General features: G+C 43.3%; 2 protein-coding genes across 2 annotated transcripts in view; both read right to left on the bottom strand.

The window, feature by feature from the left end:
• Positions 1-25,646, bottom strand: part of FAM83D (family with sequence similarity 83 member D) — a 33,158-nt gene that overhangs the window by 4,377 nt on the left and 3,135 nt on the right. The window contains 1 exon segment of the mRNA XM_037811155.1: positions 3,378-3,545. Coding sequence (XP_037667083.1) covers positions 3,378-3,545 — 168 coding nt within the window.
• Positions 10,896-14,847, bottom strand: LOC119515954 (thioredoxin reductase 1, cytoplasmic-like). The gene is made up of 2 exons (XM_037812193.1): positions 14,776-14,847; positions 10,896-14,599 (listed from the first exon to the last, which is right to left on the bottom strand). The coding sequence occupies exons 1-2, from the start codon at positions 14,845-14,847 to the stop codon at positions 12,713-12,715; spliced, it is 1,959 nt and encodes a 652-aa protein (XP_037668121.1). The 3' UTR covers positions 10,896-12,712.

The following is a 25,646-nucleotide window of genomic DNA, read 5'->3' as shown; positions in this document are numbered from 1 at the left end:
TAACAAAGGCTTAAAGAAGCTAAGCTGATAGTTCTACTCCTTTACTTAATGGCTTTACTGATGAATAATGGCTCATCGTCACCTACCTCACACCATAATGGACATGGAGAAAAGGAATATAGGCTAAGCCTCCTTTAACACAGGGTTCCCGAGGCACAACCACTCAGAAGCACCTGTGGCTCAATCAACAATGTCACATTTCCTACAAGGATGTATTTTCCAAAATGTTACAATGCTAGTACACTGGGAGCACATAATTCATGTGTATGCTAATTATCCATTTAAAATGGCACATGTAAATGTATATAAAATGGCACGCAAAATACTAAGATAATCTGCATTCTCTGGAGCAGACCAATAGCTATATATCTTTAGAACTCATACACATTCAAGTAAACATTTAAGATTTTTAGTTTGACTCTCTCATTCACTCCATAAGCATGGAGAGCCCTTCCTATGTGCCAAGCCCTGGACCAACAGTGGCAGGCATGCTTCTTGCCTGCAAGCCCTAGGAGACAGAAAAGTAATTGGGTGATTGAAAAACTACAGCAAGACATAACATCATCCAGAAAAATGAAAATCTATGTCCCCACAAAAACCTTTACACAAATGTTTACAGCAGCTTTATTTGTAATAGCGCAAACCTGGGGGCTACCCAAATGTCCTATGTCCTTCACTAGGTGAATGTTAAACTGCGGCACATTAGTACCATGGGATACTAATCAGCAATAAAAAGAAACAAACTGTCGATACACGCAACAGTCTGGATGGATCTCAAGGACGCTGTACTGAGTAAAAAAAAAAGCCAATCTCAAAAGGTCACATACTGTATGACTGATTTATATAACATTGTCTAAATGAAAAAATTATAGGGCTGGAGAATAAATTATTGGTTGTTAGGGATTAAGTATGGTGGGGAGAGGAGGGGTGGGGAGGGAGTGGATGTGATGATAATGGGGAAGCACGAGGGCGATCTTGGTGGTGATGGATAGTTCAGAATCTTGATGGCAGTGGTGTTTACATGAATCTACACGTGACAGATGGCATAGAACTCAACACACACGCGTACCAACGTTAATTTCCCAGTTTTGACAGTATCCCATAAGTTATATAAGAAGTAGCCATAAGGGGAAACTGAGTGAGGGACTCATGGACCTCTCTGTACTATCTTTGCAACTTCCCACAAAGCTATCATTATATTCAAATAACAAGTTAAAAACAAACAAAAAAAAAAGAAAACAAAAACTATGGCAAGACATACTGTCACTTCTGTGGCATTCTTACCAAAATGTGTAACATCAGACAAACTTAAATTCTACAGAAAACTGACTAGTACTCTTCAAAAGCGTCAAGACTCGAAAAAACAAAGAAAGATGGAGAAACAATTCCAGATCAAAGAAAACTAAGGAGACCTGACAACAAATGTAAGATATAGTCTTGGATTGGATTCTAGACCAGAAAAGGGGCATCAGTGGGATGACTGGTGAAATTTATAAGGGATGTAGATTAGATAACAGTTTTACATCCAAGGTTATTTCTTGATTTTGATATTTGTACTGAGGTTTGTAAGATGCTAACATTCGGAAAATTTGGTTGAAGAATATACAGGAATTCCTTACTATTTTTGTTACTTCTTTGTAAACCATAAATTATTTCAAAATGAAAGTTAAAAAAAAATTAACTAGGAAATTTCATAGGTACACACAGATCTGGCAGGGTGAGGGCTTTCTGGAGGAGGTAACGATTCCTGAAAGATCAACATAAAATAACAAGCATAAAAAACAGCACTCTAGGCAGATTATGGCATGGTTTTGTGTGTCTTTCCTTCTGGCACGTAACTAAATGTTGTGCAGGTCTCGGTGATTGTAGCCAAAGCACTTCCAAGTGCCTGGCATGAATATGTGACTGAGTCCCTACAGAATGGACAACCAATGCTCTGAACCAGCCTTGGGATACAGGGAAGTCAGCCCCTGCTCAGTGAGGGCCCAGATACACCAGTGAGAGAAACAGCCAGGGAAAAAAGGCAGTGTTTCCCCAAGAACGAGTAAAGACTACAAAGATCTATAAGGCCAGAGGAACAGACCCACTTTCACCCCGGCCCACAGAGGACCTGGACACCCGGGAAGGCAGCAACCCAGGGTGGCAACTGAGTCAGTGAGCACCCCTGGATTTCTACCCACTACATGAATCATGGCCAGTCTCTGTGATCAGAGTTGTGATTTTTCTGCTGCTCACATACCAGCCTTAATTATAGAAAGGATGCCTTGAAATTGAGCATGATACCCTCAGTTTCTCCACTGGCTCTGAATGAGAGCAGTCCTGGGCTGACATTTCATTAGATGACAATGCTTTCTCATGCCTGACTGGAGTCCCCTGATTTCATTTTTTTAAATTGAGTGTGGGGTCACATGACTGGCTCGTTTAGTTCTGTCTCTGAGCTCCAATTCTAGCCCCCACATGAATTTGCTTTGTGGCACTACTGTTAGGTTAGCAATTACCTAAATTAAACCCAATCCTCAGTTTCCTCATCAGAAGAAATACTTGACAAGAACTCTGTGGGAGAAGTTAAAGAGCCTAAATTTTGCAAACCAAATTGCTTGGTAATAACAAGGAGGTTAATTTGCTTCCCCTGTGCAGTACCCTATACTATCACAGCCCAAATTCTTGCTTCCTTTTGCTTACTGCTTTATCTCCAGTTCCTAAACAGCCCCTGGCTCATAGTAGGTGGCTCATAACATGCAATGAATGAATGAAGTTCTGAAGCTCACAAATTAAACTGGTTAATTTGGTTATATGCTTGTTAAAAGGGTATAAGGTCTAACTTATAATAATGAGAAATGTGAGGCAGCATGTGATAGTGATTAGAACATGGGAGCTGGAGGCAAGCAGACCTGATCCCACTGCTTACCGGTTATAGACACTTTGGCTTTCTGTGTTGCCATTTCCTGATCTGAAAAACAGGGCCAATGCCACTTACCTGGTAGGGCGGCTGCAAGGATTAAGTTTCATAACACGCATCAAGAGCCCAGTACAGTGCCCAGGACAGGGCACTAGCTCCCTACATGGTGGCTGCCAAGATTGAAATTGGAGCCTCCTGGAGCTACTGTCAAAAGAAGTGGCTCCCCAGGCAGCCTCCAGGCACATCAATAGAGCCAGTTCTTGCTTTTCTAGAAGGCAGCACAGTACAGGGGAGAGGCCAAGGTTTTGAAATCCCAACTCTGTTGTTTCTTTTCTGTGGGGCTTTGGGCAAATGACTTTTCCCAGTGCCTCAGCACCCTCACTTGTAACTAAGGTACCATCACCAATCACCCTGTAGATCACAGATGCTCAATAATGTTTGTTGATTGTGGTGCCACTGAAAATACCGTAACACAAACCTTTTCCTGTTCAGGTTGAACTTTCAGATTCATGCACATATCTAAAAATTGAGAGAGCAAAGCCTGGTCCAGAAGGATGTACACAGCAACCCGCTGCTTCCTACATATTTCCTGGAGGTCTCTGAAGATGTCGATGTCTGTGAAAACATCCATTACCACTGCAATCACCTACAGGTAGAGCAGAGGGAAAAGCAAGCTGTTAGTTCAGAAAAACACGGCCTACTGTCTTTTAAGAGCTGAGAAAGAATCCCCAGCCTACAATTATCCTTCCTTCCTTCCTTCTCCTTCTATAATATCAGTTTTCCCCTCACCATGGATTCTTTTTCATCTCTACCATATCCTACAAATCTTGACTTAGTCCCAACTGCCCTCCAGCTACTCTCCTTCTGCACACTGGAAAATTTCTCAAAAATAGATTAATCCATTGCCTTACTATCCTCTGAGCCCATTTCATTCAACTCCCCTTCTTTTACTAAAGGAAGGCTTGGTTCAGATCAGCAAGTTGTCTAGGTTCTTGGCTAACAAACCACCATCCAAGGCAGGCCACTTTCCTTCCCAGGCTTGTTTTCTACAGCTTTAAAACAATAAGCCTTATATTCCCCCTGGGACCCCTTCTGGGTGTAACATTCTCCAAGTCTCTGATTTTGATTCATAATCTGAATTTTATTATGATTTAGAAAGGGCCAGCCTACCCACCCAAACAGATGAGGGTGGCAATCGCATTCTCCCCTCCTCTGCCTCTCTAGCTCTGCACACCACAGCTTTGTAAACTTCTCCACCCTTCATCAGTCAAGCTTTACCAGCCACCTGCGGGACAGAATTAACCAAGTGGCTCCCAGAGCACCGACCTCTGCTCTGTAAGGGGTGGTCTCACTGCTCCTTGTCTACAGAGTGAGCCAGTAGTGGGGACGGAGAAATATTTCCTAAGGATTCTGCCCTTCAGCTCAAACCAGTCCTTTCATCTCTCCAACATGTTTCTGTTCGTGCCTCCTAACTGATTTTCCATATCCAGCATTAGACTATAGTTCAGCGTTCTTAGCCCCAAGTGCTTGAGCAAAGTAGGTTTGTAGTGAGAACCAAGTGACTATGTTACATAAAGCGCAAGGTACAAAAGATCTCTTATCTGTTCATTTATTCACTTTACTAGTCCAGACAGCTCAAGGCAGGGAGATATCCGTCAGCTCCCAACTGTCCTTACTGGAGAGGCTGCTCCAGCCACAAAGCCTCTAATCACATCCTTCGCAGGCTTAAAATCGTGGCCCTCCTGGCAGGGCTGTGGGGTGTCAAAATATCCAGGCTTAGAAACAAGTCCTTACAAATTGAGTCAGAAACTGGGGGTGATAACTAATGAAACCACTTCCTGAAGCCAAGGTTTGGGAGTGCTGCAGTCTGTAGCTGAAAAGGTTGTCTCCCTCCTCCCAACTTCAACAGTTGGAGGAGGGAGACAACAGTTGTGTCTCAGGATTTTATCAACTCCTTTTCTGAACATTGAGGTTCCTTACTTATAGTAGTCTTATTATAGTCTCGCCTCCTCTTCTGCGCAGGAATGATCCGTCTCTGTGGTCCCGGGGACTCAGGACAGTGCCTGTCAGTCATTACCCCATAATTACTTGGGGGATAAAGAAGAAATTCAGATACAGGCAGGCAGCTTTGCCAACCATCTCCAAGGCTCAAGAGTCTCATCTACCACAATGAAGGACCTTGAAATGCCAGCTCCCAGTCTGGGAAGACCCATCCGCCCCTCTGGCTGCCTTATCTCTCCCTTCCTTATCTGGATGGTGCACCGGCTGGGAACTATTCTTGGCAAATGGGACAGCTAAAACCAATGGACAGAGATTTTAAAAATAAGAAATGTTCTTCCTAAATTAGTGACATCCTCAGAAGTTTTATATCCTCCAATGGTTTGCTGTTGTTGTTGTTTCATTTTTATAACTTTTATTTTGAAACTAATTTTAAAATTATGGACAGTTACCAAAAATATATCATAATACAAAGAACTCCAATACACCCCGTAACCACATACCCTATTTGTCTACCTTTAATATTTTGCCACATTTTTGTATAATTCTACCTATATCTGGGTCTATCTAGCCATCCTTTACCTATCTATTTATCTAATTATATATATATATATACCTATTTTCAAAAATTTGATAGTAAGTTGCATGCATTGTAATCCTTGAACATGTCACACCTCTATGCATATTATTGACCTCACAGAAATAAAAAGAATCACAAGAGATTCCATGCAAATCAATATGCCAACAAATTGGATGAACCAGATGGAATGGACAAACTACTGGCAACACACACACAACCCATGCTGACTATACAACAAATAGAAGATCTCAACAGACCAATCCCAAACAAAGACATTGAATCAGTCATCAAACATCTCCCAACTAATAGCTCAAGATCAGATGTCTTCACAGGTGAACCCCACCATTCATTCAAAGAAGAATTAACACCAATCATGTTCAAACCATTCCAAAAAACTGAAGAGAAGGAAACACCACCTAATTCATTTTATGAGGACATTACCCTAGTGCCAAAGCCACATAAAGATACTACAAGAAAATAAAATTAAACACAAATTTCTCTTATGAATATAGGTGCAAAGATCCCAAACAAAATACTTGCAAACTGAATCCAACAGGGCATGGAAAAAAAAAAAGATCAAGTGGATTTCATTCCAGGCATGCAAGATGGTCCAACATTAGAAAATCAAAGAATATAACACACATTATCAAACAGAAGGGAAAAGACAACATGATCCTCTCAATGGATGCAGAAAATGTTTCCAACAAAATGCAGCATTTTGCCTTGATAAAAATACTTAGTACGAACAGAAGGAAATGCCCCCAACCTGACAAAGGGCATAAATGACAAACCAAACTGAACAACATAATTAGTAGTCGAAGAATGAAGCTTTCCCTCTAAAATCCAGAACAAGACAAGGATGTCCACCATCACCACTGCCATCTACCACTGCTCCAGAAGTTCCAGTCAGAGCAGCTAGGCAAGAAAAAGAAACAAAAGACCTGCAGACTGGAAAGGAAGGAGCAAAACACTCACCACCTGCAGATGACACGACCCCATATATAGAAAGACACAAAGAAAATACAAAAACGCTACTCGACCTAATAAATGAATTCAGCAAAGTGGCAGGGTACAAGATCAACAGCTAAAAATCTTCATTGTTTGTTTACAAAAACACTGAATAATCAGAAGTAATCAAGGAAAAAATTCCATTCACAATAGCAACCAAAACAATCAAATATCTAGGAACAAATCCAACCAAGATGCAAAGGGCTTGTACACAGAAAACAAGAAAACATTGCTAAAAGAGTTCATGAAGAGCTAAATAAATGACATAATATTCTGTTAATAGATTGGAAGAAATACATCATTAAGGTGGAATGAGTGCATGGATTTGTGATATTCTGTTATCTCTCAAACAGAATTGGGATCCAGGTTCAAGTTGTCATAAAGACCAGGATCTGCATGAGAGTCAGAGGCGGTCAACCACTGCTGCTGAGGTGTGGGGTCTTCTGGGAGAGCGGCAGGATACAGGTATGGAGGTGACCATGGAGGGCTTGGGGTCCAGGGTGCCCATCCTGGACCTGAGGGTTCTCCATGTAGATCACATGTGGGGAAGTCCATATCACCTCTTCAAGGGGCACAAGGATGGGGCAAGCCTGGACCTGGAACTCAGGAGGTGGAAGGTTGGCCATGTCTGCCTGGGGACAACCTGAGGAGACGCTGTCCTCCCAGTTATACTCCATTATCCTGTGTAGGGCCTCTCCATAAGGACAAGGCAGTCCTTGGCTTCTGGTTGGCCTCGTGTATAGTCCATTATAAGTCTGTCAAACTTATCAACATGTGGAGACATTGTTGCCAGCTCTTCTTTATGCCCCTCTTCCTGAGCCCCTGAGGAACTGATTCTGACAGGGCAAGATTCTTTTTCTTCTATCTGGGATATATCATATGTTCAAGGGATTCCCTTTCCTGAATGAAATTCCTGATTTCCTCATCACTCCAAGGAATATTTAGCTGACCTGAGGGCTTCTCTGGTTCCTGATTGTCTTCTTCCTTCTTTACATCCTGGACATTTAGTAATTTCAGGCTGAAGCATTACTTCCCCCATTTTATCCCTGAGTTTTCTCCTGAGACTCTTTCCTCTGAAGCCATAGAACCTATTCCAGGGCAGGCAGGGCTGGCACTTACAGTGTTGCAGAAATCCAGGTAGGAATGGAGTCCCCAAGTGTGGAAATGTGTTTGCTTCTCTCTTGTGCTTGTTTTTAATTAGAAAAGTTGTGAGTATACAGAAAAATCATGCATAAAATACAGAGTTCCCATATACCACCCTATTGTTAGCACCTTGCATTGGTGTGGGACATTTCCTATAACTGAGGAAAACACATTTTTGTAATGGTACTATTAACTATAATTCACGGTTTAACTCAGGGTTCATTGTTAGTGTTGTGCAGTTCCATGGATTTAATTTTTAATTTTTATTCTGATAACATATATACAAGCTAAAATTTCCTTTTAACCACATTGAAATATATTCAGTGCTGTTAATTAGGTTCACATGCTGTACTACTATCACCACCAACCACTATCAAGTTTCATTGTCCCAAAGAGAAATTTTGTACATTTTAAGCCTTAACTCCCTATTCCCTACCTCCACCCCATCCCCTCGCAACCTATATTTTAGTTTCTAACTCTGTTTCCTTATCCTAATTATTTCATATCAGTGAAATCATACAGTATTTCTCCTTTTATGTCTGGCTTATTTCACTAAACATGATGTCTTCAAGGTTCATCTATTTGTCACACGTATCAAAACTTCATTCCTTTTTGGAGCTGAATAATATTCCATCTTATGTATATATCACATTTTGCTTATCCATTCATCAATTGATGGACACTGGGATTGCTTCCATCTTTGGCATTTGTGAATAATGCCACTATGAACATAGGTGTGCAAAAAGAGTCCCTGCTTTCAATTCTCTTGGTTATATACCTAGAAGTGCGTATTTTATACTTAACATTCTAAGGAACCACTAAACTGTCTTCCACAGCAGCTATACTATTTTACATTGCCACCGGCAATTAATGATCGTTCCTATTGTTCTACATCCTCTCTGACACTTGTAACTTTCCATTTTTTTTTTAACAGTAGCCATTCTAGTGGGGGGGGGTAGTGGTATCTCATTGTGGGTTTGAGTTGCACGTCCCAAGGGTTAGTGATGTTGAGCATCTTTTTTTAAAATTCAGTTTTATTGAGATATATTCACATATCATACAATCATCCATGGTGTACAATCAACTCATCACAGTACCATCATATAGCTGTGCATTCCACACCAATTTTTGAACATCTTCCTTACACCAAAAAGAAAAAAAATAAGAATAAAAAATAAAGTAAAAAAGAACACCCAAGTCATTCCATCCCCCCATCCCACCCTATTTTTCATTTAAGTTTTTGTCCTCATTTTTCTACTCATCTGTCTATATACTGGATAAAGGGAATGTGATGCACAAGGCTTTCACAATCATACTGTCACACCACATAAGCTACACAGTTAAATAATCATCTTCAAGAATCAAGGCTACTGGGTTGCAGTTCAACAGTTTCAGTTATTTCCTTCTAGCTATCCCAGTACACTAAAAACTAAAAAGGGGTATCTATATAGTACATAAGAATGCCCACTGTAGTGACCTCTTGACCCCATTTGGACTCTCTCAGTCACTGAAGCTTTATTTCGTTTCCTTTCTCATTCCCCTTTTGGTCAAGAAGATGTTCTCAATCCCACGATGCCGGGTCCAGGCTCATACCTGGGAGTCATGTCCCACATTGCCAGGGAGATTTACACCCCTGGGAGTCAGGTCCCACATAGTGGGGAGGGCAGTGAGTTTACCTGCTGTGTTGACTAAGCTACAGAGAGAGGGCCATATCCGAGCAACAAAGAGGTACTCTGGGGGAGAATCTGAGGGAGAATTATAAGTAGGCTTAGCCTCTCCTTTGCAGCAATAAGCTTCATAAAGGCAATCCCCAAGATCGACTGCTCAGCATACCACATTGTCAGTCCTCAATGTTTGCGAGAATATCAATAATAACCCATGTGCGGATGGATTTTGAGCCTCTTTTCATGTTCTTTTTTGGCTATTTGTATGTCTTTGGAGAAATGTCGATTCCAGTTTTTGCCCAATTTTAAATTGGGTTGTCTTTCTGTTGTTAAGTTGAAGGATTTCTTTATCTATTCTGTATAATAAACCTTATCAGATATGTGGTTTCCAAATATTTTCTCCCATTGTGTAGGTTGTCATTTTATTTTCATGATGAAGTCCTTTGATGTACAAAAGTTTTAAATTTTGATGAGGTCTCATTTACCTATTTTTTTCTTTTGTTGTTTGTGCTTTGGATTTGAAGTCTAAGAAACCACTGCTCAACAAGGTCCTGAAGATGCTTCCGGATGTTTTCTTCTAGGAATTTTATAGTTCTGGTCTTATATTTAGGTCTTTGATTCATTTTGAGTTGATTTTTGCAGATGGTATGAGGTAGGGGTCCACTTTTCATTCTTTTGCAAATGGAGATCAAGTTTTCCCAGCATCATTTGTTCTGTTGTTGGGTGAAGTGTTCTATATATGTGTTAGGTCTAGGTGGTTTAGAGTTATCATTCAAGTCTTGTATTTCCTTATTGATCTTCTTTCTAGATGTTCTATTGGTTACTGAATATGGTGTATTGAAGTCCCCTACTATTAATGTAGAATTGTCTGTTTCTCCCTTCAAATCTGTCAGCATTTATTTCATATACTTTGGTGCTTTGCTGTTAGGTGCATGTATATTTATAACTGTACATTTTCTTGTTAGATTGACCCCTTTATCAGTATATAATGACCATCTTTGACCCTTGTAACTATTTCTGACTTTAAGTCTACTTTATCTGATAAATTTTCCTTGTGGTCACCATGGTGTTAAAATTTAACATCCTAAATATATAATAATATTTGATTTGGTACCAACTTAACTTCAATAGCATACACATACACTGTTCCTATACCCCTCTGTACCCTCCTACCTTTTTTTTAACTTGTTACAAATTATACCTTTGTATATTGTTTGTCCCAAACCATAGACTTATCATTACTTTCCATGCATTTGTATTTTAGCACCTGTAAGGAGTAAGAAAGAATTACATACCAAAAAATACAGTACAGTAGTAGTGGCATTTATAATGACCCAAATTTACCAAAGGTCTTTATTGCTTTATGCCTGATGTCTACTCTTTAGTGTCCTTTCCTTTCAGTCTGAAGATCTCCCTTTAGCATTGCTTGTAGGGCAGGTTTAGTGGTGATGAACTCCCTCAGCTTTTGTTTATCTGAGAATGTCTTAATCTCTCCCTCATTTTTTTTTTTTTTGATATTAATACCTTTTAATGTTTCACATTGTTTTTCAGAAGAATTGTAACAAAAATACATAGAATTTAGTATAAGTTTCAGTACACTGGGCAATTATAGAATCTAAACAGGACAAGTCTAAAGACTATAATCCTTTTTTTTTTTAAACCGTAAGTGGAAGTGAAACATTTTATCCCAGTAAGAAAGAGAATCACAACATGATTAGGCACAATCATCTCACACTACCCCTTGTTCTAATTTCAGGGATTGGCAGCCTTGGTAGAAAAAATAATTTAAAAAAATAAATAAAACTTAACACAGTCAACTGCCTTGATTCCCTTCTACTTTTATCTTTTCCCCATTTTCTTCACATAACCAAATGAGAGGAGGAAGCAAGGCAGAGCCTTGTGGGACAGGGCCAGGTGCTCTGCTGACTAAACACCAGGCAGAAGCATGAGTTCCTGAAGTGGCCCAGAAATGTACTTTGAAACAACCACTCAGTGACATGGCTGAGAAATGGGGGGTTGAGGTGAGAGAGGATGGTGGGAGCCTGATATCCACAGCACATATTCAAAACTGAACGTATACAGTGAGAAAAGACAGCCTAAAAATAATCCTTAGTGAGGACATTTACACAAATGTATAACACTAAGGGGTTAATACCTCTGCAATAATACAAGTTGGAATGCTAATAGTGCATAAACACATCTACCAAAAATTCTTCCAGGTATAGTTGTTTACTTAACAGAAACAATAAAAATCGTTTGGTTTTTAAATGAAAATCCTTCACATCCACCTGTGTTAAAAAAAATAATAACTTCTGATACTAACAACTTCCTTAACAAAATAATTACGACAAAAGATTAAATCCTAAGTATGGAAAACAACTATTTTCCTGTGAAAGTGGTTCTTAGGAAGGGATAAATACATAACACACATGAAAAAGCTGTGACATTCTGTGCTTTTAGCTTAAAGCTATCAAAAAACAGTTTTGGACAAGTTTTCCAATATAAAAGAATTCAGTTCACTTAGACTAACTCACGATGAACTAAACAATGTAAGACATTTACTCTTTTACCCCATTTGAGGTATAATCTGCCTCCATGATGAATAATGGTGGAAATCACAGATTACCAAGTGAACATGTTCTATACGGCTCTACCTTTGCAATGGAGTATTGATTCAAATAGGTAATCATTTCCCTTCCTAACAGAACTTAAAATCATCATCATCATCATCAGTGATGTCGCTAATGGGGACAAACTTGGGCTGGGGCCAATAATAGATTTACTTTTTTGGGAACAAATAACTCATTAAAAGAGACATTGCTAACCAGGGTTACTAAAGTGAAAAGTATATTTGAATTCTGGGAAGCACATAGGAGAACAGAACTCTTTCATGGGATGAGCCTATGTAACCCCTCCAAGTGAACCCAAAGCACTCCCTACATGCAACAAGATTCCTTATTTGGATGCTCTAGCCAGAACTTGCTTTTGGATAAAAATTGACTGCTGACATTTTTCATCTCTATTATCATTAATACCATTGAGAAAAAAGAAAAAATAATCAATTTCAGAAAGCTTAACAATGAGAGTAAAGTAAACCACACAAAGGAAAGATCATGCTAAAACTGACTCGACAGCTGTTCCATCACTGCCCACCCCCACGGGCTTGAGGCCGGTGACATCATGGACGCATCCCAAAGATGCACTGCCAAACATCAGTTTCAAGTCCATTAAGGTGACCCCGGTGTGATGCTGACTTCCTTCTATTCACCACCTCCTACCCAGGAGATCCAAGGGGACCTTGGATGGCGGTAAGGGGCCAAGAGCCCAACAAACTTCCTGAAAACTTCCCCTTGGATTTGGGCAAGGAAACAAATCAGTGGCTGGGAGTCTTGGCAACAGCACCCACACCAGGGCTTAACCTCAGCAGCCAGTCTGGAGGATGCTTCCCCCAGAGCGTTTGGTCACCGACAGGGTTGTGAATATCTCTGCACAGACAGGGTGGATTCCGATTGTGCTATCCAGCTGCTTTTTGGTCATGCCACACTTCAGCGCAGCTGCAAAACCCTGTGTAACTTCTCCAGCATTTGGACCCAGTACATGGAAGCCCACAACACGTTCATTGTCGTTGATATTACAGATTATTTTTGCATAACATTTGTTGTTATCTCTTGATGGAATCGTCCACTCCAATGGCCAATAGTAACTATGGTAAACCTCAATATTTTCTTCCCCAAATTTCTCCACAGCTTTCTCCTCAGAAAGGCCACAAGCACCATATTCCAATGGAGTAAATACAGTTGTTGGAACATTTTCATAGTCACACTTGACAGTGGAACCAGCATAAAGCCTCTGAGCCAGCAGTCTTCCTGCCTGGATTGCTACTGGGGTAAGCTCGAGTTTACCCTCCAGTATATCACCTATGGCATAGATGTAAGGCACATTGGTCTGCTCTTCATCTGTGACAGGTATTTTTCCAGTCTTTTCATTTATCTTCACCCCCACGGTTTCTAAGCCAATTTTTCTTGTGCAAGCATCTCTTCCTATTGCCAGCAATACCGTATTATACTCTCCTTCGATGATTTCCTCGCCATTGGTGGATTGAGCTACCACCCTGAGTCGGCCTGGTGTCCCTGCTTCAATTTGTTCAACTTTTATCGGTACGAACTGTTTAATGAACTTGACACCATGTTCTTCCATGTGTTCACCGATTTTATTGGCCATGTCCTGATCAAATCCTCTAAGGAGGATGGACCGTACCATAACAGTGACATCTAAACCAATACCAGCAAGAAATCCAGCACACTCCAAAGCAACATAGGATGCTCCAACTACCAAGGTCTTACCCGGGGAGTAAGGTAAGGAGAAAAGGTCATCACTGCTGATGCAATACTCCTTGTCGCCAGGGATGCCCAAGTAACGTGGCCTTTCACCAGTGGCAATGAGAAATCTCTCAGCTGAGTAAATTTTTTCTTTGCCTTTATTATTTGTAGCCTTAATCCTATGAGGCCCAACAAATTGTCCATAAGCATTCTCATAGGTGACCTTTTTCTCCCGCAGAGCTACCCGGTAGCCCCAGTTTAGAGAGCCAATGTAATTCTGTACAGCTTCTGTCATTTTGTCCCAGTCGTGTTTAACTGTCTCTTCAACTTTCCAGCCATAGTTGCGAGAGTCCTGTAGGGCTTGTCCTAACAGAGCGGCTTGGTGCATCAATTTTTTAGGTATGCAGCCCACATTCACACATGTTCCTCCAAGACCCCATCTAGTTCCAAGAGGAGTTGGAGTGACAAAATCCAGGACCATCACCTTCTTGTCGTATTTGGCTGCCTCCTTAGCAGCTGCCAGTCCTCCTGAGCCGCCTCCAACGATGATGAGATCATAGTCATAGGACTCCAGAAGATCATCAGAGCCATTCATTTTTAGTAGCTTTTGAAGCCTGCCCTCCTGATAAGCCTTCAAGGTTTGACCATGGCCGCCTATCTTTCTCCGTTTTACAAACACAACAGGTACTTCGGTTTCCGAGGTCAGTTCCGAGAACGCTCTTTCAAGTCCCTGCCCGTCCTCTGCTTTATCAAATTCAAGCACAAAATAAGGAACACGCATAGACTTAAATAACTTCTTTACCTCAGTACAACGACTGCATGTGGACCTACTAAAGATGACCACAGGGTGATTTTCTATATAGGCCCGCAGCTGGGCTCTGGGGTCCACGATGGCTGTGCTGGTGGATCCTGAGGAACCACTCACACCAGTGGCTGAGTTTTCCGGCAAAGTTTGGCTAGGGTGATAATCCTTAGCATCCAGTAACACCTCCAATTAACAGCTGGGTTGCCACGCTATACTTTTCAGCAGAGGGCCCAGATTCCTGCCCAAAGAGCTTGCGCCACCATGGCTGCTTCTTAGCTAATTCTGCAAGGTCCAGTGAGTCAAAATTTCCCTCAAAGTTTCCTTGACTGGACGTGGCCATTTCGGCGAGCTCGTCTCACGAGGACACCCTCACAGGCTCGGCATGGAAGCCTGCGACAAGGCACCCCGTAGCCGCCGCCGTCCTCCCTCATTTTTGAAAGAAAGTCTTGCTGGATATAAAATTGGGGTTAGCAATTGTTTCTTTCAGTACTTCAAGTATTTCAACCCATTGCCTTCTTGCTTCTATGGTTTCTGATGAGAAATTGGCACTTCACCTACTTAGGACTCCCTTGTACATATGTTGCTTTTCTCTTGTAGTTTTCAGAACTCTCTCCTTGTCCTCTATATTCGACAGTTTGATCAGTATGTGACAGAGTGTATTTTTCTTCGAACTTACTCTGGTATTCTCTGGACATCTTGCATATGCACATCTTTTGCTAAGTTTGGGAAGTTTTCTGTCATTATTTCTTTAAATATTCCTTCTTCCCCTTCCTCTCTTCTCCTTTTGGGGCTCCCATAATGCATATATTGGCACACTTGAGATGTCCCAGAAGTCTCTTAGGCAATTTTCACTTTTCATAGTTCTTTTTCTTTCTGCTTCTCAATCTGACTCATTTCTATTGTCTTGCCTTTGAGTTCGCTGATTCTTTCTTCTGCTAGCTCCAATCTGGTGTTGAACTCTCCTGGGAATTTTTCAATTCAGTTACTGTGGCCTTCAACTCCAGTAGTTCTGTTTGGCTCTTTTTAAAATTTCTATCTCTTTATTGAGATTCTCATACTGTTCATTCATTGTCTTCCTGGTATCCTTCAGTTCTTTCTCTTTGTTTTCCTTCATCTCCATACTGAAGTTCATTTTTGTTAAGTCTTTGTCCGTGATGTCCACAATATGTTCTTCTTTCTTGATGGTTTCTGGAATTTTATCCTTTTCTTTTGAATGGGCCATCATTTCCTGTTCCTCTGTTCATCTTGTAATCTTTTATTGCACACTGTACATTTTAATATCATAAAATGTTAACTCTAGAATTTATTCCCTGAGATGTCAATCACCAGCTATTGATCAACAGAGATTTTCTTGAGAGTAAGGAACTAACAAAAACAAGCAAATCTAAGCAAAAAACACCTTTCACCATCTTTGAAAATTGGCTTTGCACTGGCTGGTGCTTTCCCTGAGAGCTCAGCCCTCCTGTCAGGAAGGTCAGCCCAAGGCAAATGCAAAGTGCAGGGGCCTCCCTGTCTTTTCTCAGCCTGTGTCTTGTCCTGGGCTTGTGCTTGCTGGTGGCCTTAGTTTGAATACCCCCCTCTTCTTCCCAGGAAACAGAACTTTTCCCTCTCCCTCTCCTGGGTATTCCACTGCCCAGACTTAAAAAAGGGAGGCCTATGATCCAGGCCACCTGTCTCAATTGCTTCTTAAATTGCTTTCCTTATCTCAAGCTGCTTTTGCCTGGAGGGCAAATTCTTGGGGTGAGGTAGGCATGCCATAGAGTTTTCCAAGTCAGCTTTCCCAGCAAGGGTTGGGGGGAGGCCAGGAATCCACAAAAGGACTGCCTTGCAAGCTCAAAACTGCCCTGGGGAGGGTTGAAGAAAGAGCCAGGAGGTTCTTCCATGGTTCCCCAAAGCTGCACATTCTTTACTTGGCCTCTGACAGCCAATCAGCCCTTCAGCTGTCCTCGTGGCTCTGAGGAAGTGTAGTGCCTGTAAGTCCCTTCTGCCACCTTTGTCCAGTTGGGACAATGGCCGCCTCAGAGCCAGCACCCGGGAATCCACAAGAGCTAATCAAAAGCAGTGTTCAGTGATGAGCCTGCCCCACCCCTCTCCCAATCTTGGGGAAGTGGATTTTATGTCTGTCTCTAGCACCAGATGCTATGCCACGGGCCAGACCCCACTGATGCCTGCCGCAAGAGTGCAGGATGGATGCCGGGAACTGCCACGTGGAGAGAGAGCAATTGGGTGGTATTTACGATAACTTACCAGCCTCTTCCTCCCGCCCTTGGCTGGATATCGTAGTGTTTTACTGGATTCTGGGGTTTCAGAATAGTTGATTCAGATGGTTCCTGCTGCTTAACAGTTGTTCTAGTGGAGGGATTAATTCCTGGAGCTTCCTACTTTGCTGCCTCCTATAATTTCCCCATGACAGGTTTTTTACGTCGTATTTTAAAAGCTGTATCTATCCCACTCGTTCAGGTCACATAACATAGTGGTTAAAAGACAAAAAGGTCTAGGCACAGATCACAGCTCTGCCACTTACTAGCTGTGTGACCCCAGGCAAATTGCTTAATCTCTTTGAGCTCCAGTTTCTTCCTTTGGAAGATATGGATAATAAAAGCATCTACGTCAAAGGGCTGTATGAGGATTAAATGTGACATGGAAAGCACTTGGCTGAGGGCAATGCATAAATTAGGTGTTCAGTTATTCAGCCAGCACCTCTTCAGAGTTTACTATGGGCTGAACACTGCACTAGGCAGAAAGACAGTGATAAAGAATTTTACATAGATGTGACTTATCCTCAGGGAGAGGACATGGGATGTAGAGAGGCAAAATGCTATATACTACAAAAGGCAATTACGTCAGGGGAAGACTTCTGGAGGATGGGGTGGCGGGAACACTGGCATTTCTCTTGCAGTAGTGGACACAATACAGGCACTCAAATGTCTACCAAATTGCAGAGAAGGTTTCTTGGAGGAGATGGCATTTGAGCTGCATCAAAAATAATGACAAGATTGGAACATGAGGGCATGGGGAAGTGAAGGGGAGGGCAGCCTGGCAGGAAGCCATGTGATGACAGAGGAAGAAGAAGAAATGATAGGTATGTACCAGTTCAGCTGGAAAGTAGAGCATGCATGCAAGGGAGTGACAGGACATACCTAGGAACGATGGGTGAATGGAGCAAGATCATAGAAGGCCCCGAAAGCCATCTAAGGAATTACTCTTACACAGGCAGTGGTGGAGGGAGCGGGAAGTCAAGAAGGGTAATGAGCGCAGAGTGATGAATCCAGTGGTACAGAAGAAACCAATGCGGAAGAGAAGTTGGTGTAGGCCAGAGATCTGGGCCCACCTCCTCTACCACAGGGCCATGTACCTAAGTGCTTGCAACTTGGCAGGCACTTAGATATTTTTTAGGTTAATAAACTTCAGCAAAACTTAACTGAACAGCAGGAGGCTTGGAGACCAAAAGAAGAAAATTAGTGAAGAGGCTCTCATGACAGGCCAGGTAAGAAGCAATGAGGGGAGAAGGAGAGGAACGGCCCCTGGGAGAGCCAAGCAATGGACGTGGTCTGGGAGAGTAAAGAAGAGGAAGACTCGGGCCCACAGAAACAGAAGACACCGAGAGAAATGATCCTGAGAGAGACAAGCTTCACAGCTGATTTTGAGGTGGCAGTAAAACCTTCCCAAAGGGGTTTTGAATACACAGGTGTAAAAATGAGACTAGAGCTCTCAAGAGAAAGCAAAAGAGACAGATACCAGCTTGCCTCTCTGGCTTCCCATCATCTGCTCATGTATGCAGTGTGAGCCCACCATGGGCCAGGCATGGTGTTGGGCACTGAGACTCAGGGTCAATCCCCGTCCTTGAGAAACCCACAGTCTAAGAAAGGGTGACACAGCATTATGGGTCCGATGGGCATGCATACGGGGTGTTACTGAAAACAGACATCGAGGATCCCCATCGGGCCGGCCTGGTTAGAGGTTTGCAGGAGGCCGGGACCCAGGAGCAGGGCACAGAGTACACGGTGCCTGCCAAACTGAATTTTGATTCACCACTTATCAAAACAATCGAACAAACAACACCTTTGTCATTTAGTGAGTAAGAATCTAATTTGCTATTTGTTTCATTGTTTTGTTTTAAAGCCTCAACCTTTCCTGCATGGGTTGAAAATAATTTGGATTTGGATGCTGGTCCCTAACACCCACAGGGCATTTAGAGAGTTGATAGAGGTTTTTTCTTCCCCTGACTCCCCCTATACCTAACATCTCCTCCTCTTTTCCCAAAGCAGGATTCTTGACTGACTTCTGTAGTTAAGACCACTCATGGAAGCAGGGAGCAGGAAGGTCTTCCTTCAAGACCCCAGCCCCAGCCCCCTCCAGCCCCCAGGCAACCAAGCCCTGCCTCGTTGAACAGGACCCGAGGCTTTCAAATCTCTGAAGGGATCGTCTCTTCACCGGGCTGAGACTCATCCACTAACCAGCCGAGTGCCTGCTTTTCCAAGGTTGGACCCATCCCCCAAAGGTGTATCTTCATACTATGGACTTCTGGGCCCCAAAGGAACACCCAGACTTGGAGGGCAGTGGAAATCAGCCACTGCCCGCGCTCCCTGAGGCAGAACATGGGCCTGGGGGAGGAGAGGCAAAGGAAGGCAGGCCTTCCGCGCCCATTGGATGCCCACCCCATCACCGCAGGCCCTGCCCTCTCCCAGCCTACTCTGTCAGGGCTAGAAAGCCATGCAAGTGAGGAGTCTATTCCAGGGTCAACTCAGTGCAAATCGGTCAGAGCCTGATGCCTTAAGGAGGAAAGCGTCCAGCCAGTCGGAAGCCTGGCCTGCCCCCAGGACCCCACGCTGTTCCCGCACGTCTCTGGCCACATCTGCAGCCACAACTCCTGTCAAGTCCCACATGGTCATCTCAGGTGACAAACCCCAAGCCTTATCCCACTGTCACCCCACCTATTCCTTGCTGATTTGAACCGAGGGACTTGGTGGTCCGGATGGCTAAAAAGTACAGACCACTGGTATTTCAGTCTTTAAATAGTCACAGACCCTGTCTCCCCTGCTTCTCACATACAGCTGAACTGTTGGCCATTTGCCTTCTTATGCACATGCTCTAAAGAGACTCTAGAGATCCAAACCCCTATTAACTGTTACCCTCAATTTACAGATGAGGAAACTAAAGCATGGAGACAATAGATAACTTGTCCACAGTGACACACCTAAGGAAATACAGAGGCCGGAATTTCAACCCAGGTCTGCAGGACTCCAGAGCCATCTATAAGAAAAGTGCTGGACTAAATATTATTCCAAACAGTCTGCCCCCATTCAGCCTTCACATGACTGAGAGCTTGCAATAAATCCTGAAAGGATCAGCAGAATATTCCATAAGGTACACATAGGGTCAAGTCCACCTCAGAGATCAATTACTCAAAGCACAGGATAATTTAGGGACAGACATTAAGGAAACTTGGAACTCCCTATGATACCAGGTACCTTTTCTCTGCTGGCAGTAATATTGACTTAATGCAGCAGAGGATTAAATCAGGAACCCTCGAGAAGCACAGACGTTAAGTGAACAGGCTGTAGAATCAGACCTGGATGTGACTCCTGCCCCCTGTACTTTCAAGCACCACATAACCTCTAGCAAGTTACTTAAGTTCTTTTGGCTAACATGCAAATAATACTACCTATCTCAGAGTGTTTGGTGGTTTGGTCAATGAGATAATCCATGTAAACACTTGGCAGATCCTGGCATACAGAAAGTCCTCAAATGGTAGCTACTAATATTCTTTGTCCCAACTTTGCCACCATCCCTGGGCAAGTCATTCTACCTAAGCCTCAGTGTCCTCATTTGCAAAAAAACAAGGCCCTTTCCAGCCCTGAAAAAGTCTGTGATTCATGCACACTCAGTGGCCTGGGTGGGTCTTGGCTCTGACCAGACACATGTGCAGCCTCAGGGAGGCCACTCAGGTCAATCATTGTGGTCCTCATGCCTCTGGGGAAGCAGGAAGTCGGTGTCAGTCACCCCTTCCACTGGGCCTCAGTTTCCCTCCCTTCCCACATGTCGTCATAAAGCAAGGACAGGTGTGCAACATGCTTGGCATTCTACCAAAGGTTTGCACACATTCAAAAATGTGTCAGCCTGTTCAATCAAGAACAGCCTGACCTGCTAAACTCCCCCATGCTGACCACACGGCACCCAGGCTCGACTTCCTTCAACTCCCTGGTTATCTTGCCACCTGATCTTCTGGAGACCATCTGCCTAAAAAAGTAGAAGATATATTCTCTCCCCATTTCTTATATTTTTTTGATAGGACAAAACTATCTCCTTAGGATTTCATTAAAAACTTTTAATAACTATCTTGATTGCTAAATCATCTTCAGGGTTTATAAACAAATATACAAATTTCCACAGTAAAACCTAAATTTGTATATGCACGTTGTTTCCCTCAATTTCATGAGGGAGGCTGTTAAAAAATTAACATACGCATCAGATTAAGGTGCTGGCTGCACATCTGAGGAGAGTGGTGCAGAGCCCCTCGGCAGGCAGGAGGCTGGGGGTGGGGGGCGCTGGCCAGTTCGCTGGCCTAGGCAGGACTGACCACACACAGCTACGTTTCCTCTGGACGGCTCCAGCCTGAAGTACACGGGGGCCTGAACTGTTAAAAAAAGAGGGAACAGCCCAAGAGACTTTGGGAGTAGGAGGGGATTATCATTTTGATTTATCTTTATTTTAAAATCATATAAAATATTTGTCTGATTCCAAAATCTAATCTACAAAATAAGATATGTTCAGAGAAGCCTTGCTTCCATCCCTGTCCCCTCCCTCCTCATTAAGATAATAATTTTAATTATTTCAGTATAAATATGTTATGCCCACACACATTCATCTCCATCCCTTTGGATAAAAAGTCACATACTAGATACGTTACAGACTAGTGCTGTCCAATATGATGAGATGACGGAAATATTCCACGTCTGCGCTATCCAAAGTGGTAGCCACTAGCCACATGGGGCTAGTAAAGACTTAAAATGTTGTTACTGCAACTAAGAAACAGAATTTTAAATTTTGGTTAATTTCAATTACCATAAATTTAAATAGCTCTATGTGGCTAATGGCTACTGCATTAGTCCATGCAGTTCTAAACAGAAGAATTTAGAGCTGCTCCTCATTCCTTTTCAGAGCTGCAGAGTACTCCACTGAATAGATATATCCATTTATTCACTAATCATCTACCCATGGACATTTGAGCTGTTTCCAGTCATTTGCTATTATAATTGGTGCTGCAACAAACAGCCTACTGCATATGTCTATTCATATTGCTGCCTGTGTACCTTTGGGAATAGACTCAAAGTAAAGTTACTAGGTCAAAGGGTAAATACAACTGAATGTTGACTGATATTGCCAAATTTCCCTCTGGAGAAAAACATAATTTTCATCAAGATTTTTAAAAAGTCACTATACCTGCTTTTTTTTTCTTTTTTCCCAAAAGAACTTATCCTACACTCTTAAAGGAATCAGAATAATCCTGCAGCTTCCTAACAGTCTGATTGATGCTCATAAAAAAGAATAAAGAAATTAAATTACTAAAGATTCCAAAATCTTTCACCTGACACAGGGAGCCACAGGGAAGGGATAACCAGCCACACCCAGTCTGACCGGTAACACCCTGTAACTATGTGTTTGAGACCCTCTAGGCGATTTTGCACTGCAGCGGACATTTGGCAAGGTCAGGAGGCATTTTTGTCTGTCGTGATTACGTGCCTGGGGGACTGTGGGGGAGTTGCCCTTCCAGGCCTTACAATGAGAGGAGGCCACCAGGACGAAAAATTATCCAGTCCAGAAACATAAACAGGGCCGAAGCTGAGAGCCCTGCTCGGGGATGTCTCCGCCATCCGGGAGCAGGAACCCATCACACCACATGGGTTCTGCTGTTGTAACTCAGAGGAGAGGTGAGCAATCTCAGGAGCCTTAAATCAGACGGATCCACATACACAGCAGGGGCCTCAACAGATTCCCCAGCTGCTACTCCTCCTGGCAGTCCTCTTCGCTAATACAAGGACTGCTTCTCCCAGTGCTCAGGCCGTAGAAAGGATCCCCAAGGATAAGGCTATAGCCAAAAGACTGTTTGGAACAAAAGCTCACAGGGAACCGGCAGCTGGTACGAATGACGGCTCTTGGGTAGGACGAGTTTTCCAGGACTGGCCAGACAGTCGCATCAGAAGCACATCACCCAGTAAGGTCAGGTGGTACTTCTGGGAAAGGTCTCCACTCCCCACAGCCTGATCAAACACTGACTCACATGGCCATGGAGACAAGGAACTTACAGGATTCATCAACAGATGGAGGGCTAGATTCTGGAGTCAGCGTGTAAGGAAAAAACCTGTGAAGCTCAAAATTATCCTAAAAATTCCTGAGGAAGCACACACCCCGGCTCTCCAAGAATCCAAAGCAGTCAGTATTTCCTCCACCTTCTCAAAGGCTCCAATGAGCACCAGCTAAGCAAGCAGTCAGCTTGTGTTCAGAAGCTGCACTATGAATAATCATGTTTTTTAAACACTGTACCTCACTCAGTGTGATGGGATGCCCACACCGTGAAGGGCAGACTTGGGGTTGAGCCCAGCTCAGCCCCACACTGACCACCTGACCTTGGGCAAGTTACTTAACCTCTCTGCCTGGTTTCTTCCTAACTGCAGCCTCGTCCTAGGGTTGGGAGGGTTAAAATTGATAACCCAGGTAAAGGGCTTAGCATAGAAACAGACCCATTGCAAGCACTCAATCATATCATCAAGTGCTCTCGCCACTGAAACACAGACGCAGAATGGCCTCTCAACTCACCCAAAAGCAGCCCACACCTGCATCTTCACGGTGTTTGTGGACACCTGTCAGACACTAAGAAGGCTTGTGAACTTAATGCCCATGGCTGGAGTGACACCATCACTCCTGTGTACACAACACATGCCTCTATCCAAAGAGGTGGCCCTTGACCAGCCACCAGATTAACTATTACCTCTCTCCACCCATCAGCCTCCTTTCACCTGAGGATGAGCTCCTTGAAGACAGAGGCAGCTTCTTAGCTCCATGCAGCTCCTGGCAGAACGTAGCGGTGAATGGTGGTTAAGACATTCTGTGCCTCAGTTCAAATCCTGGGTTCCTCATTCCCTAGTTGTGTGACCTCAGAGCAACTTAACTACTCTATGCCTCAGTTCCATCATCTGTAAAATGGAGATACTAATTGCATCTGTAAAATGGAGAGGGGCAAGTAATCCATATACCGCTGATTATATGGATTACTTTGAACAGTATCTGGCAGAGAAAAAGCATTATAAATATTTTGTTTTAATAAAAGAGATGGTCTCTGGGACCTTGTATTCAATTTGTATCAAATCCACCTCATCTCACTACCCAATTCTCCTTCTTACATATATCCAACTTAGCATTGCTGTCCATCCAAGCTAAAAAAAATCTCAGTTCTTCCTATACCTTATTCTCCTTGTACCTGCCTTCTCTTCTGCCCTGCCTCAACTCTCCCTCCAAGTCCATTTAATCACCAAGTCTGGTCAATTCTCTCTAAAACTCGCCTTGCAGCCCCCTCGCCCCAATCACTGCCTTGGCCCAGACCCCATTCTTGCAATTCCTATGGCCTTCGTGTTATAAGCATCCAGTCTCACCCCTCTCAAAGCCGTCCTCCTCCATGCTCCCACCAGAATTACTACTCAGGAACATCTCTTCTCCTCCCTCTCAACCTTCAGTGGCCCAATCACTGCAAGAATCAAGTCCAAACTCCCCATGCAAGGCCCTGGCAAGCTGGCTCCGGTCTTCCCCTTCAGCCTCCTCCTACCATAACCCCTCACCCACTCTGCTCCAGCATGAGGAACAGGCCAGGTCCTTTCACGCTTCCGTGTGCTGGTCACCGTGCTCCTAGACCCAGCTCTGGGGTGACACTGCAGCCAAGGTTTTCTTTCTTCAGCACCCTCCCTCCCTCCAGAGCCTGTCACCACCTCCCTCACGGCTCCCCACCAGCAGGCAGGCTCTCAAGTGCAGGCAAGGATCACGCCCCAGGCCCTGGCACAGTGCCTGATATGCAGTAGGCAGTGAACAAGCAAGTAATTTGGCATATGGCAGATACACTGAAAATACTCATTGGATTTAAAGGTAATTGTGGTCAGTTGAATTATGAACCCCAACAAACACATGTTAATCCTCATCCCTGTGGGTGTGAACCAATTTTAACAGGACCTTTAGAAGATGTTGTTTTGTGTTAAGGTGTGGCCAACTGAACCAAGGTTGACCTTAATCCAGATTATTGGAGGCCTTAGAACAGAACCCAGAAGCCACAGAAGGTAGAAAGAAGAGGACATTGCCATGTGAAAGGAGGCAAAAATGAAAACCAAGGACCCCCAAGATTGCTGGCAGCCGGCACCAGGATGCCAGAGATTAGGGGGAGAAAGCAAGTCTTGCTGATATTGATTCTAGACTTGTGGCCTCAAAACTGTGAGCCACTCTCTAGCTAAACCAACTTGACAGATGAAATCACTGCCCTCCCCCTACACGGGATCTGACACCCAGGGGAGTGAATCTCTCTGGCAACGTGGAATATGACTCCTGGGGAGGAATCTAGACCCGGCATCATGGGATGGAGAACATCTTCTTGACCAAAAGGGGGCTGTGAAAGGAAATGAAATAGGCTTCAGTGGCTGAGAGATTCCAAAAGGAGCCGAGAGGTCACTCTGGTGGGCACTCTTACACACAATATAGAGAACCCTTTTTAGGTTCTGGTGAATTGGAATAGCTAGCAGTAAATACCTGAAACTATCAAACTGCAACCCAGAACCCAAGAATCTCGAAGACAATTGTATAAAAAAAATGTAGCTTATGACGGGGTGACAATGTGATTGGGAAAGCCATGTGGATCGCACTCCCCTTTGTATGGATGAATGAGTAGAAAAATGGGGTCAAAAAAAAAAAAAAGGCACCCAGTGTTGTTTTACTTTAATTGTTCTTTTTCACTTTAATTTTTATTCTTATTATTTTTGTGTGTGTGGTAATGAAAATGTTCAAATACTAATTTTGGTGATGAACACACAACTATATAATGGTACTGTGAACAACTGAATGTACGCTTTGTATGACTGCATAGTATGTGAATGTATCTCAATAAATGCGGGACACTGATTACGTGCTTCAACTTGGCGGGCCTGGGCTGGGGGACCAGATCCACCCCTGGGGAGGGTAGTGGGCACGGGCGACA

Source organism: Choloepus didactylus, chromosome 19, assembly GCF_015220235.1.
Source record: "Choloepus didactylus isolate mChoDid1 chromosome 19, mChoDid1.pri, whole genome shotgun sequence".
Taxonomy (NCBI): Eukaryota; Metazoa; Chordata; class Mammalia; order Pilosa; family Megalonychidae; genus Choloepus; species Choloepus didactylus.
This window is presented reverse-complemented; position numbering and strand designations above follow the sequence as displayed.

Bases quoted from the DNA above. Each gene is read 5' to 3' on its own strand.
- LOC119515954 (XM_037812193.1), bottom strand. From the start codon at position 14,847: ATGAGGGAGGACGGCGGCGGCTACGGGGTGCCTTGTCGCAGGCTTCCA. The intron at 14,600-14,775 runs GTGAGACGAGCT...TGTTAATTGGAG, and splicing joins GAGCCTGTGAGGGTGTCCTC to GTGTTACTGGATGCTAAGGA.